At 38.8% G+C, this 14,559-nt stretch overlaps 1 protein-coding gene across 1 annotated transcript in view; it reads right to left on the reverse strand.

The window, feature by feature from the left end:
- PIK3C3 (phosphatidylinositol 3-kinase catalytic subunit type 3) overlaps window positions 1-14,559 on the reverse strand; it is a 113,900-nt gene that overhangs the window by 69,444 nt on the left and 29,897 nt on the right. Inside the window, exons 8-10 of the mRNA XM_075532881.1 lie at window positions 14,085-14,189; window positions 13,204-13,296; window positions 2,544-2,729 (exon numbers count right to left, since the gene is read on the reverse strand). Coding sequence (XP_075388996.1) covers window positions 2,544-2,729; window positions 13,204-13,296; window positions 14,085-14,189 — 384 coding nt within the window. The remainder of the gene's footprint in view (window positions 1-2,543; window positions 2,730-13,203; window positions 13,297-14,084; window positions 14,190-14,559) is intronic.

The following is a 14,559-nucleotide window of genomic DNA, read 5'->3' on the forward strand; positions in this document are numbered from 1 at the left end:
AAAGCTGGCATTCTCCCAAACGCTGCATAAGCTCTCAATGAGTTGGAATACTCCATGGACAGGGGATTTGGACCAGTTTGGGTTTCACTATTTCAAAGTTAGGGCAAATTTAGGAAATTGATTGACATATGTTAGATTAACAAATTAATATTAAGAAACAGAAACAAGAGAATAAATGGGTAGGACAGTTGATAAACGATGGTTTCTACTTGTGCTTATCGGCCAGGCTGGCACAATAAACTGGATTAACTGAAGGGCAGAGGGATAAATGACTCAGTGAGCCTCACCTTGGTTGTTCTGTGCCTCAGTTTAAAGGGGTACACTACCTGTGGGATGCCTAGCCTGTGGACTGTGTCGCTGTAAGTTGAGGTCCCTTTAAGCCCACACGATTGGAATGTTCATCTCTGGAGCTGGGGACTGACAGTTGATGACAGTTGGGGACCGGCCTTGCTGTTTGCTGCCTGGATATATATAGCCCAGCTCTCTCTATAGAAGGGGACTGGCAACTGGCAGCTCTCAAGCCTTAAAGGACTGCTAGTGTCTCACTGCTATATAACTTAACTGTTAATTTCTTGTATTATCTATCTGTATATAATTTAATGGTTCATTTCTTGAATTATATATCTATCTTTATAAATATATTTATATATAATTACTAGCAATCTGGTTTGTCTCTCTAGAGAACCCTGTCCAATACAGTTTCTTATTTTTCTATGTTAGATTCTAGACCCACATTCTGGAACTAAAGCCACTACATACAGAAGTTGTTATCAAAATACTATGATGATCTATATTAAGCATGGATAGAGAATAATTTAAGTGAAAATTTTAATTAAGCTTCAAATACTGTACTAATTAATATTACATTATACATATTGTACTTAAGATACAGTACAATGGAACAAAATAAATGACTTTTTTAAAGATAATGAAAAAAATCCAATTCAGATAAAATGATCTGTGAGTTTTGCTTCAAAATAATCTAGTGAGATAAGGGGACTGGGCAGAAGGAGCATTACAGATCAAATTGGAGTTGACAACCACTAAGGATGGGTAAATATTGTGAATTTACCTTCTTATTTATTTTTCAATTTTACCATAATTAAATATACAACTATACCTAATGACATTAATAAATATGCATTTAGCTTCTAAAACGTTCATAAAGAACTATCCATCTTAAAATTATTTCAGTTGTTAAAAACGGTCCCTGTAATTGTTCACATATATTTACACACACACACACACACACACACACAGACCCCACACACATATCCTAAGCTTATAAAGAATATATTCCACACTTAAATTATATCCCCAAATCCCTAGAAGCTATCACAAACGATTAGGTTATATTTTCATAAACATTCACCCTATAAAAATTGATAAGGGAACAAAATTGCTGGATTAATCTACCTCATCAGAACTTACAAAAATTCAAAATCCAGTAATGCTTTGTGTCAACACGGAGATGTTCTTCCTTCCCTGGGGGCCTTGCAGGTATATAAATAGCCAGCACCAAGTTTGCAGCCTTTGCTTCCCAGACAATTCAAAACTTGCAGATAATCTACATGTGTACATAATTGTCAGCAGAAAGTTTAAAGAGTTTTAAAGCCAGTAGGATGACCATGCATCTCTATACTTTAAAGGTCCCAAGGGCTTTTCAAGGCTACAATTAAATGTGGCTTGTTTTGTATTGACTGATAGAGGGGATCTGAATTATTCCCTTGCTGGAGCTGCATTAAACCATTTTTCATTAGAACTCCTTTTTCCAGACAGAGCAATACATGCTCAGCTGCCAGGTAAATGTCCTGGGAGAGATTGTCCTATCACGTAAGAGATCAGGAAGTAAATTTTCATTTCACAGACGAGTCCTTGGGGTAATATTTTAATTTTTCTTCTGAAAACACACCTACTATATCCTCCTACATTCTAAAAGCCTTTCTCTATGTCCCTCTGACTCTCTCTTGTTATGGATTAAATTATGCTCCCTCTCCCCTCCCCCCCTCCTCCAAATAGGTGCTGTAAATCCTAACCTCTATGTCTGTGGTTATCATCCCACTTGGGAATGGGCTGTCTTTATTATGTTAATGAGGTAGGATTCATGCCTGGTATATCTTGAGTCAATCACTTTTTATGATATAAAAGATTAAATAATCATGCAGAGGGAAGATGAAGTAAAATAGATGCCAAGACACATGAAAATCTCCACATAACAAGAACGCAGGGAATGAAAACTAGAGCCAAGGATCTTCCTCCAAAGCCTACAAAACTGAAAGCCTGCCCCTAGAGGCAACGCTCTGAATTCAGACCTCCACCCTCTGAAGTGTGAGAAAATTAATTTGTTTGCTAAAACCATCACTTCTGGTATTTGCTACAGAAGCAGTAGATAACAAATACCTCTCAATTTCTCTCTCTCTCTCTCTCTTACACACACACACACACACACACACACACACACACACACACACACTCAGAGTGACAATCTGGCTCCAATTTAAAATTTACTTAAGTTGAGAGAGGACTAATAAATTGTAATATACCTCATCATCTGCCTGTCGCAACCGGGCAACAGCATAACGCCTCACTGTTGTATTGGTGTAATGAGAAGATAACAACTCCAAAGAATCTTCTACATCCATTGGCTTCCATTTTCCTAGAAGTTCCAACGCCTGCTTAGCCTCCTGGGGGAGATCCCAGTTAACGCATTTCAAGAATTTCGTCAGAGCCTATAGTGGGAAAAGATAGTAAAATGAGAAAACAACAGTTTATTGTCCTGACTAGGGAAGTCCCTGATGCCTCTGCAGGCAGCAGTCTCACTTGGCCCCAGGGAAGAGTCTGAGATGCCTCCAGACCAGACTCCTTGGGTAATCACTAAGCAAATTGATACATACCATCATAGAGACCCACTCCAGGTCAGAAATATGCCTGTTCCCTCTGACTTGATATTTCCAGTCTTGCCCACCTGCAGAGCACTAGGTACTTTTAAATGTGTTACTTTTTCCATGCATCTTCTCTTTGTTCTTTTTAAAATATAACAAAACTCAAGGTATGAAAACAGTGGCGGCAGGCCTCCAGAATTGAGATGCCTTAGAAATACTATGTTCCAATATTAACAATGTGACACCTGGAAAGGCAATGAATAAATGGATGTGTCCACAGCTGTACCCACTCACCATCACCTCCCCAGTGTATGGGCATTGGCCTTGCCAGATATTGACGGAGGGGAACGCTAGACTAAATTGAGTATATACAAGGGCCCTTTAAAAAGTTTGTGGAAAAAATTCCATTATCCTTTACTGCCATATTTTTCATGAACTTTTTTATGTCTCATATGCTTCTCTGACAAGGAGAGTATTTTAAAAGTCACAAAGAAAACTCAAAGCAACAAGCATGAAAACAGATTAATACAGAAAGAGCAGCAGATATAATTCAGCTGGCCATCAATTGGTAGCATCTTCCTGAGACCTTACTTTTTAGATAGGCATCATTCTGAAGTTTTCACAAGACAGTAAGTAAAGCAGACTATCGCAAGGCATGGCATTCATATCTGCATACACATTAAGGCCTGTGGCCAAGTCTCCTGATTGGCAACACTTGGTTGGCTGAATTGAGGGTTCTTTCTTCCACTTTTTCTTTTCCTCTATGCATCCATCCATCTGTGTCACTGAACAAACCTCAACCTCACTGCCAGAGTCGATTCCGATTCATAGTGACCCTATAGGACAGGGCAGAACTGCTTCTTTGAGTGTGTTAGTAGACTAGAGAAACAAACACAGAGACACTCATATGTATGAGAGAACTCTATATCAAAGAGCAATTGTACATGAAGAAAACATACTAGCCCAGTCCAGATCAAGCCCATATGTTGGTATTACCCCATATGACAATACTAAGTCCATAAATTCCTCTTTACACCAGTGGTTCTCAAGCTGTGGGTCACGACCCCTTTAGGGGGTCAAATGACCCTTTCACGGGGGTTACCAGATTTATAGCAGTAGCAAAATGACAGTTATGAAGTAGCAACTAAAATAATTTTATAAATGGGGTCACCACCACATGGGAACTGTATTAAAGGGTCATGGCATTAGGAAGGCTGAGAACCACTGCTTTAGACTCATGCAGCCAGGCAATGATGCTGAATGTAGGAAGATCACAGGCTGGTGGGTGGAAAGTCATGTGGATCCAGTGGTGGTGGAAGCATCTTAGCACTGGCATGGGTTTCCACATGGCTCCTCCAGCTTCCAGGACTCTGGCTGCATCAGTGTAGTTCCATGTGGCTTGTTAGCAGGAAGACGAAGCAGAGACAGAAGCAGCAGAGAGCATGTTTTCCTTCCAGTGAGTTATTTATCTCCTTCATGCCTCCAAATGAGTCATCCAGCTGCGGCCTGATTGACAGGCTAGACACCACCTCTTTGCAAATTGACATGAGATTATGTAACTACCACAGTGGGTTTCCAAGCCTAACTCTTTACGGGAGCAGAAAGTTCATTGGGAAGGAGCAGCTGCTGATTTTCAAATTTTGACCTGGTGTGTTAGCAGCCCAATGGGTTACCAGTCCACTGAGCGGCCCTACTGAGATCCGTATTGGTACACTAATCAAACATTCCTGGAAACATGCATTTATACAGCAAAACTGGCTAGTATGATACAAACTGAACCTTTATGCCCACCCAGTCTTCAATTTCACTAATTTACAAAAGCAATTATGGAGATCACCTAGTACCATGCTTAAATTTCACCTAACCTCAGTGCAGTTAAGCAGCTTCAAACTTACCTGCCAGTTTAAAAGGGTCAATGAGATGGGTCGAAAAGCCAGGTCCATCCACTCCCAGCTTCTAGACACTAAGTCCTTATAGGAGCAAACAGCCTCATCTTTCTCCAGCAGAGAGACTGGTGGTGTTGAACTGTTAACCTTATGATTAGCAGCCTGATGCTTATCCCGCACCACCAGCAGGCTGTAGCTTTAATGATATGGAGGCACAACTTGGTGGAAGAAACTGGGAGTAGATGGACCCACCGCACAAGCTTATTATAAGCTTGAACTTTCCAGAAATCGTACTACTTCCATCTCAACGAGGCTTTTTAAACTGGTACACTATCTCTCCGACTATAGTCTGTATTCCCCAAAGATAGCTGTCCATTTCCTCTGCATCTACCTTACATCATTTAGTACAGTGCACCCTCTGCATACAAGAGTGCTTAAATGTATTCCTACGTCTTCTTTTTCCTTCTAAAATACATTTCTAGGCTGAATACGGAAACAAAGCAATACTTCTTAGATAAGTACAGTGAAAGCTTTTCCATTTCACAGTACATCAACAGTCTTAATAGAAACGTGCTGCTATGCACTTATTATAAGCAAATCTTACAGCATGCGATGTACTCAATTCAGTTACTGAAACAATCTAGGTCTCAGATTCTCAGATTTATAGATTTATTAGGAAGATTTATAGCATGTGCTGCTGCCAAGGAATCTAAGGCACAATACAAAGACGTTCTAACTTTACAGATCTAAAAAAGGAGACAGTAGAACAAAGAAAAAAAGGACAAGATTAATAAAGACCAAGTATAAGAACTTCAAAACTGAAATAAAAATGATGACAATTAATCCCAAGTCCTTAGAAGATATTTTACAGGTCTACGTAAAGCAAAGATTTCAAATGTAATTTTATCTCAACAGCTTCCACAAACACAAAGCAAAATAGAGAGAACAAGCATTGGAGCTGGGGTATTTAAGTTGAAATTCTAATGCTCAAGTTCATCGATTAGTAGCTAAGAGTCTATTTAACATTTAAAGGAGCTATCTCATGGGGTTTTAGTAAAGGTTGAGTAAAGCAATGTGTGGGAAATGATGGTAACTCATACTAAACTAATATAAATAGATACATATTTTTATTGTCATTGTTCTGTTCCTGATGTTGAATCTCATATCAACTGTTTACCTTAACACGCTTATTACCATGTCTTATATTTTAAGATAGATATTTTGTTACCTTCTCATCTGGTTCTAGAGTCATTCTATTGCTACCTCTAAGTCTTAGAATCATAATTATGTCAGTTAGGAGCCAAAGGTAATATTTACCATAGTCATAGTCTATTCATATTATGTGAAGTAGTTGCATTCTATAAGTTGCCACAAACACTAAGTTTTTGACCACTGAAACACTAGGAGAGCTAGAGTTTAGTTCCTACAAGCCTCTGCTCACATTTTGATCAACCGTTTCTTAGAAAGACACCTTTTTTAGCATAAATTGTTGACTTATTAACCTTGAGTCATGGCTAAAACACAGTAATTCACACTAGATCAAAGCGCTTTCTTGTAAGTCCACAAAGGATCACAGCACTGTCAGAGCACTGATTTGGAGGTTACAAGGAAGTTTTCATGAATAGGTCAATTTACAAATACGGAATCCATGAATAATGAGGAGGTACCATATATACTGAGTATAAGCCAACCAGAATATCAGCCGAAGCACCTACTGCAATTTTACCACAAAATCTGTATTAAAAAATGTACTGGAAAACTCGGCTGAAATACGAGTATATATGGTATTTTATGTTAACTATCCCTTATCCAAAACTGCTTTAGTTTCAATGACAGCAGGAGCCCAATACTGCGAGGCTCCAAATTATAGCATCATTGGCACCCCACACAAAGTCACCAACAACTTAAAAATTAGCCTAATTTTTAAGGCTTGGTTGGTCTAACACAGTGGTTCTCAACCTTCCTGATGCAGTTCCTCATGGTTTCATGACCCCTCAACCGTAAAACTATTTTCGTTGCTACTTCATAATTATAGTTTGCTACTGTTATGAATCAGATGACCCCTGTGAAAAGATTGTTCAACTCCCAAAGGGGTCATGACCCACAGGTTGAGAACCACTGGCTAACATTTACTAGTTGGCCAAACATTTAATTAACTCACCCTGAATACAATGACTGGTGTGTTGTCTTAATTAATTTTACCTATTTCCCCTCTCTAAGGCATAATATCATTGCAATGGCTACACAGAACCCACAGAAAAAAATCATGATTTAAGAGTTTACTGAGAAAGTTAACACATTTTAGTGCCAGTGAGAAATGGTCAGGACAGCTATTTTCTTAGGACATGTAACAAATTTCTTTGAGTCTGGTAACAAATGCCCAACTAAGAGCCATAACCACTGTGCTGTTAACCTCAGTCCAAACCATTCAGCTCACTCACTGGAAAGTTCGCTGTAAGGCAGGGCTTTCTACTCCCGTAGAGTTACCTTCTTGGCATCTCACAGGGACAGCTAGTTCTACCTTGCCCTGTAAGGTCACTTTGAGTGGGCTTCCACACAGTGGCAGTGAGTTTGGCTTTTTGTGTGTATGTATGTGGCTCACTCTATTGCATTTGGTAAATGAGCTGCAAAAGTCCTTAAGAGTGTCAAAAACATTGATGTTGCTTTGAAAACTGAGGTGTTTCTGGCCCAAACCATGGTATTTTCAACCGCCTCATGGCCACGTGAAAGCTGGACCATGGAGAAGAAGAATGGCGAAGGGAGCATGTGCACTAGTGTTGGTGAAGTACAGTGAACACACCACGGAATGCCAAATCTGTCTTGGAAGAAGCAAGGACAAGACTTCCTGTCATGTACTTTGGATACGTTATCAGAAGGGACCAGTTCCTGGAGACAGACATCCTATTTAGTAAAATTCGGTGAAAAAGAGGAAGATGGTCAAAAAGATGGATTGGAACAGTGACTGTGTAATTGGCTCAAAATAGCAACAAATGTGTGAAAGGGGCAGAGTTGGGTAGTGTCCATTCTGTTTTAGGAATACTAGGCATGAGAACCAGCTTCAGCAGCACCTACCAACAACCACAGGGTTCACCACGAGCTGCTTGGGAAGAGACACATGTATATGAATACTAGCCTGATGCCACCCTCTATTTCAGAAGCAGCCTCTGAAGACCATCTAGTATATCACCCTCCCCTTCATCATATGTGCTGCATTCTACCGCCTCCCCCACCCACTCCCCTAAGTACAACCAGAAGACAAGAGTTCACATAAATTATGCTTAACAAACATTTTTATGGAAGAAAGATTAATTCATCATGGCTACCCTTGAAAAATTAGAATATCCATAATTTGGCTCAATTCCTATCCACTCTGGACTACAAATGTTAAAATATTTAGATACAGGATCAACCCACAATCATCAATAACGATTCATTTCCTTCCCAGTGACCCTCTGTAGAGGTTCCAAGCCATGACCATTTAAAGGCACGGGCATTCTTGCCTTTGCCTAATCCACAGTGCCACCAGGGATCCCTCCTTCGTCCAGTTTAGAATACTTTAATTCAGAATGATTAAGGCTGGACATTGAGATTTTTTTTTTTAACCAGGGAGGAAAGTGTAAATTAACTTGAAAAATAAAACTGTTTACTTTCTAAGAACCAATTTCCACCTGCATGTGTTTTGGGGATTTTTTTGCCTTCCCTCCAGGCATTGCCTTCATCCTTAGGGTCCTGAAGTCACCTAAATTCGTTTCTGAAAACCTGGCACTGGAAGAGTTTCTTTGTGTGAATAAACGTGGGGGGAGGGGACAGCAACGGGATTTTGTTTTCTACAAAACTGATTTTAAATTATTGCGAGGGTGTAAATGCGCCTGTGTGAATAATTCTCTGGTCACTTCAAGGCCAATATATATTTGACTGACTCAAAAGTACTTTCCGAACATTAAAAAATATTGTTCACTCTCCTCTAGTGATCGTAGGAATCCTGTAATATGTTCTGAGAATTGAAGTTTCATCACCTACCTTTCCAAAACTTGAAATCAACTAGTTAAATAAAACTTGTCACACACTTTATATCACTTGAGCATTTTATTTCTTCTGCACATGTCGAAAAGTAATTGGATTTCAGTGGGAAGTGACTACTTGTTTAAACAAACAATTTTTCTTGCAAGCCTTTCTATCTAAGGAGTTCTGCTCTGTAAATCTGCTCTGTGTTACTTGAACCTACACTACACTTTCCTAGGTTTAATTCAATTTCTTCCAGTATATTTTAGATGACACGGTGCTGCATTCAAGATTCATTTTCTGTGACCAAGGTTATTCTTCATTTAACACAGAATCACAATATGAACGCACAATCTTTTTATGAAACACAAAGTCATACACCTGTGTTTCTGTTGATGATTATCTCCTTTTTGTTCAGTGATAAAGAGAATAACACTTAAAGTTATAGGAAATTTTAAATTCCCTACTCAGTCTTATTGTGGATATAAAAGAGAATATGATTAATCTACACTTTCCCAAGGCATCAATAAAAATTAAGGAGAATAATTTGAAAAGTTAAGTTGAGCTGCAACTGGATTTTTATCTTTCTATTAGAATCTGGAATACAACCATTGGTTGAGAAAGAACAAGTTTGCGGGGGTGGGGGGTGGGAGGGCGGCTAAAGATCATCCCAACCCAAGATTTTAAAACACAATATTCATTCACCCATCATTCTAATACAATTAGAAAAGCTTCTGGACGTTAATTTCCCTGAAGCTTCCGGCCTGCGTGCAATGAATTCATGAATCCTTGCGTGATGGCATAGTAAATATTTTCGCAATGAACCTCTTGCTATATTTTTCTTACGGACACATTTTCTTCTAACTTGGTAATGTGAGCATATCAATAGGCAACCTTTACAGGCTTTGTGATTCTGAACAGGCTCCGTAGCTCACTAGACCTCACACTACCTCACCTGTGAAATAAGACCTGCCCAATGGGGATGTGGTGGCTTGAAAGGATCCCCGGCGCACAGTCACAGTTTAGTAAACGCTAGTCGTCATTATTTTGCCTGAAGAATTGGCCCTTGGCCCTCTGCTCTAAGAATTTACAGACTACTTAAGAACTAGGAAAGATGTACAAATCTATGTTCATTTAACCAATTATATGAAATAAGAGGAATTGAAGTTCAGACAGACAACGTGATTTGTCCAGAGTCGAAAAATGAATTAGAGGCAGGAATAAGATCCAAGCTAGCATAGTCTACTTCACCATGAGTATGGCTCCAGAAACGGTGTCCACTCTGTAGCTTCTTTTGGGAAAGCAGATATCTAGCCCCGATCAAGCATCTGTCTTGCCTGCCAAGCTGTGGGCTTCACTATCGACTCAATTTCCAGGTTTCAAATGGCATTTTTCATATTCTCCATCTAGACAGAACCTCTTTTGAATTTTGGTAGTAGTGTCAACATTTTCTTAGTCACCCAGCGTCAGAGAGGTGAGAGCAATGAAGATAAAAAGGAACCAGCCTTTATTCTCTGAACCAGGCACTGTCAGGTTAGTGACCTATCCAGGTGTTAACACACGTAAGCCCATTTGATAAATGAGAATTCAAGAGTCCCAAAGTTATTAATAGGCCAAATACAACTGAGTATAAGAGGGAGTGCCCCAAACTGAAACCAATTCTCTCATATCCAATCTCATATTTCATATTCCAAGCTATGCACATTGCCCATTATACAGTCCTAAGAATGTGGCTCTGCCAGGTGTCTCATTTTATCATGTCTACCCCCTAGGATTACCGCTACTACTAACAGCTTATATTACCTCTATACTTAAACACTCAAGTGATGTTTTCCTATGTATATCCATTCATCCTCCAGACATTTGTGCCATATATATATATTTTAAAATATTCCCCTTGCTCAAAAATCTTCACACAAGTGCAAAATAAAATCTAACCACAGCTAGCATCCGGGACAGCTAAAACCTGGGTCAGTATTATGAAAATTACTCTCCGACCCAAATTCGAAGCAGCCTGCTGGTCTACTAAGTGGACTTTGTATTAAGCCAAATGATCTTTAGTAGTCTGCAGAGATAAAATGTTATTTCAGTCTTTAATTTTAAAACATAATTAATTAAACTTTAAAGTGCAATTCATCAGCCTCCTTTATACTAACTGAATGTCAGCAAGGTATGTGTCACAGTCTTATCTCTTGAGGGTGTTTCACAATAAAGTGGCTGTGTGCTTATTAACAGTGGGCCACAATATACTAGGGTTAGCAACTGTCCAATTAAGGGGATTTAAGGATATTGCCTGCTCTTACCTAATAGATAACCTTCCCCAAAGGGACGTAAGACTAAAAACAGAGTCTTAGTATTAAATAACTGAGAGAAAGTAATGATAATAAAACAAGTACAGATTAGTAAAATAATGAAAGAGCTTATATTTTTATGAATACATTTGTCCCTCAGTATCAGAGGACTGGTTCAAAAAACCCAACACTGTCAAAACCCACAGATGCGCAAGTCCTCATAGAGAATGGCAAATAGTTGCATACAATAACCTTAGCATGCTCTCCCCTCACCTTAAAAATCATTTCTAAATTATTTACAGTGTCTAATCTAACACAATATAAATACTCTACAAATGGCATTTTAAGGTTCCGCTTATGTCTCTTGGGGATTGCTTTGACCCCGTGGATATTTTTCTGTGTTTCTTACCCACCCGGCGAGCTTTCAATCCACAGCAGATTGAATCTGAAGATGCATAACCCAAAGATAGAGGGCCACCTGTAATGGGAATTTTATCTTACAGCACAGAGTGGGCTGGTATTTAGATATGCTTGCTGAAACAAGCACTTGTCAATCACAAGCTGCAAGTCTCTACAAAACAACAGCCAAAACAGTCAGGAAAAATAAACCAACAAAAATTACCTATTTTCTTTCATTTGCATCTACATAGCTTGGTACGGTATTGTTTTCAGCCATAACAACTGTAAAAATTAATCCGAGTAAATTGACCTCCACACCCCAATAATCATATTTCATCACCTTACAGGCAGCTCCAAGTTAAGGAGATCTATGCCTAAGCGTGTCTTCAAGAATTTGTAGGTCAGCTAAGAACAGGTGCACCCAGTTCTCACACAGCTTTACTATAATGCAAAGAAAAGAGGAGCTATGGAGGCGCAGGTGTACGCACTCAGCTGCTAAGCAACAGCTGAGTTCAAACCTACCAGCTGCTCTGCAGAAAGATGAGGCGGCCTGTTTCCATAAAGCTTTACAACCTTGGAAACCCTATAGGGCAGTTCTTCCCTAATGGAGTCAGAATCTACAGTAGTAGGCTTAGCTTGGTGTAGTGCAAGGAAAGATTCAAAGGCTTTTCAATGACTTAAAAATTGATTGGACAACATCGTGAAGGAGACGTGGTGAAGATTTTGTTTGGGATAGGGGTTGACTCAATGCTTGCAAGCTTGAGGGAAAAGTAACATAATATGTAAAAGCATGTATCTGTGGTCTGTAAGCCAGACATTTGTAACCTGGGGAAATGCCTGTGAGCTCAAGTTCACAAGACCCACCTTGAAAGACTGTCTATTTCCATAGCGCCGAAGTAGCGCATCTTTACCAACTGTAGGACTTTTGTCAAGTTGATAAATGAGATGGTAGTATTTCAATGTATTTTGAATCAATGCTAATTACTTTCTTTAATTCTTAATTGATATAAGTAGGCTAAGTCTCTTATATCTTTAAGAGTAATTTGTATTTCTCCTGTAGTGAAAGCTTTGTTCAGTTTTCTTGCTCATTTTCTACTAGGTTGTTGGTCTTATTCTAAAAGATTTTAAAATTGAAACATAAACATGCACACTCATTGAATTATCATGGTAAATCATTAGAAACTGTTTTCACATGAGATATATTTAATGATGAAAGTAATAAGCTTATTTTTCAGAAGGCAGAAGAGATTTTAGCATAAAATTTCAAGGTTCCTTACCTTCACTCCTTTACAAACAAGAGAACCACGTGTATATCATTTTAGACACATAGTAGGCGTCTTTGTATGTTTGGAAACGGTTGTTAACCATAGACAACTTGTCAACACCTCTATCTTGTTCCCGAATGTTATTTCCCTCACTTTGACACAAGTGGACCCACTCCTCCTTGCAACATTGTCTTCTCCATCACAGTCACCTCCATTTGTGTGTTTTACTCTGAAATCTCCATACTAAAGTCAGGCTAGCCAAGAACCACATACCTCTGTTCGACACACTTAGGAAGACATTCCATTTGTAAACCTGGCACTACCTCTACAATATAAGTTTCTCTGTAACTATCTTGAACTTGACAATTATTCTACATTCTACTTTATATTCTGTATTTACTTTTTGTGAGTTTTACCTTATTCTTGATCATAGCAACAAAGTGTGTAGAAAAATTTTATAGACGCTCATTAAACTTACTTTTTCTTGATTAGTAAGATAATATCTGAACTTCCAAACAAGATCTTGTTCTTCATATGTAAGTTGTTTGGTCGGGGGATAACTCACAATAATCTGTAACAAAGAAGGAAAGAAAAAAGAGCTATTTTTCTGTCAAATACATACATCCCATGTGTTTTCACTTCACTGAAAAATTTCGATTATTAAAATATTTCTATAATAGAACTATCAACTAAGCATGAATGCACATGCAGTCAATAAAGCTTATCAGCCCCAAAAGATGTTGTATTAGCGGGTGGGAGAGAAAAAAGCCAAATTCAGTATGAGCGTTAATTTAATGGTTGCAGGCACAAAATGAAGTAGGAAAGGCTCAGAAAATCAAAAAGAAAAACCCAGAACAATAAAAGCTTCTCCTGTCGCGTCAATGTACATACCAAGTCCCTTGAGTCCTCTCTCGGGTGAAGTACCTAAAATGCTGAATCGTGAAGAGCAGCTCTGGTAGTGCAGTGGTTAAGCACCTGGCTGCCTAATGAGAGGCCGATGGTTTGGACCCACCAGTTAGTTTGAAGGAGGATGTGACAGTCTGCTTCGGTAAGGATTCGTCGACTGGGAAGCCCTATGCAGTAGTTCTACCTTTTTCTGTAGGGCTGTTCTGAGTTGAAGGAGACTCAATAACAGGTATATCACAATATATCTGTATCTGTAGCTCTACCTCTGAAGCTAAGACACCTACTGAACGTCCTCTCCTGATGATAAAACCACAGCCAGATGAAACTGTTTAAATTACTTAGGGTTCATCAAAAAATGTGCTTCTGAGTCATTTTTAAAATAAAGGTGTATCACAACAGCTGTATCTAAAATCACTTCATTACTTTTATGTTTACTATTATAATTTCTCTTACATTTAGCTGATCTCTCGTGGCAGCATTAGGTTTGAGATCATGGTCAGATGGTCCGCTTCGTAAACTCCGGGCAAGCTTGTGATGTTTGCTCTCAACCAAATTTTCCTATAAATTATTTTAAAATGTTTATTAATAATGTACCCAGCACCAAAACGAAGACTCAAGAGCCAGTTAGAAATAGAAAAGAAAACAAATATTTACACTTAAAACTAACTTACAATCTTAATGTTTTACTTTTATAACTTTAGCCCCATGTGTTTTTAAAACCCATGCCCCCAACTGGAGGAAAGGCACCAGAAGACAGAAATGCCTTGTCTCCCAGTGCTCCCCTGCAGGATGCTCCCAACCAACTAACCCAATCATTGCTTGGAAGCAGGATGTTTTTGTTTTCAATCATTTTACTGGGGGCTCTTACAGCTCTTATCACAATCCATATATACATCCATTGTGTTGAGCACAATTGTACATATGTTGC

Source organism: Tenrec ecaudatus, chromosome 15, assembly GCF_050624435.1.
Source record: "Tenrec ecaudatus isolate mTenEca1 chromosome 15, mTenEca1.hap1, whole genome shotgun sequence".
In the NCBI taxonomy this organism is placed as follows: Eukaryota; Metazoa; Chordata; class Mammalia; order Afrosoricida; family Tenrecidae; genus Tenrec; species Tenrec ecaudatus.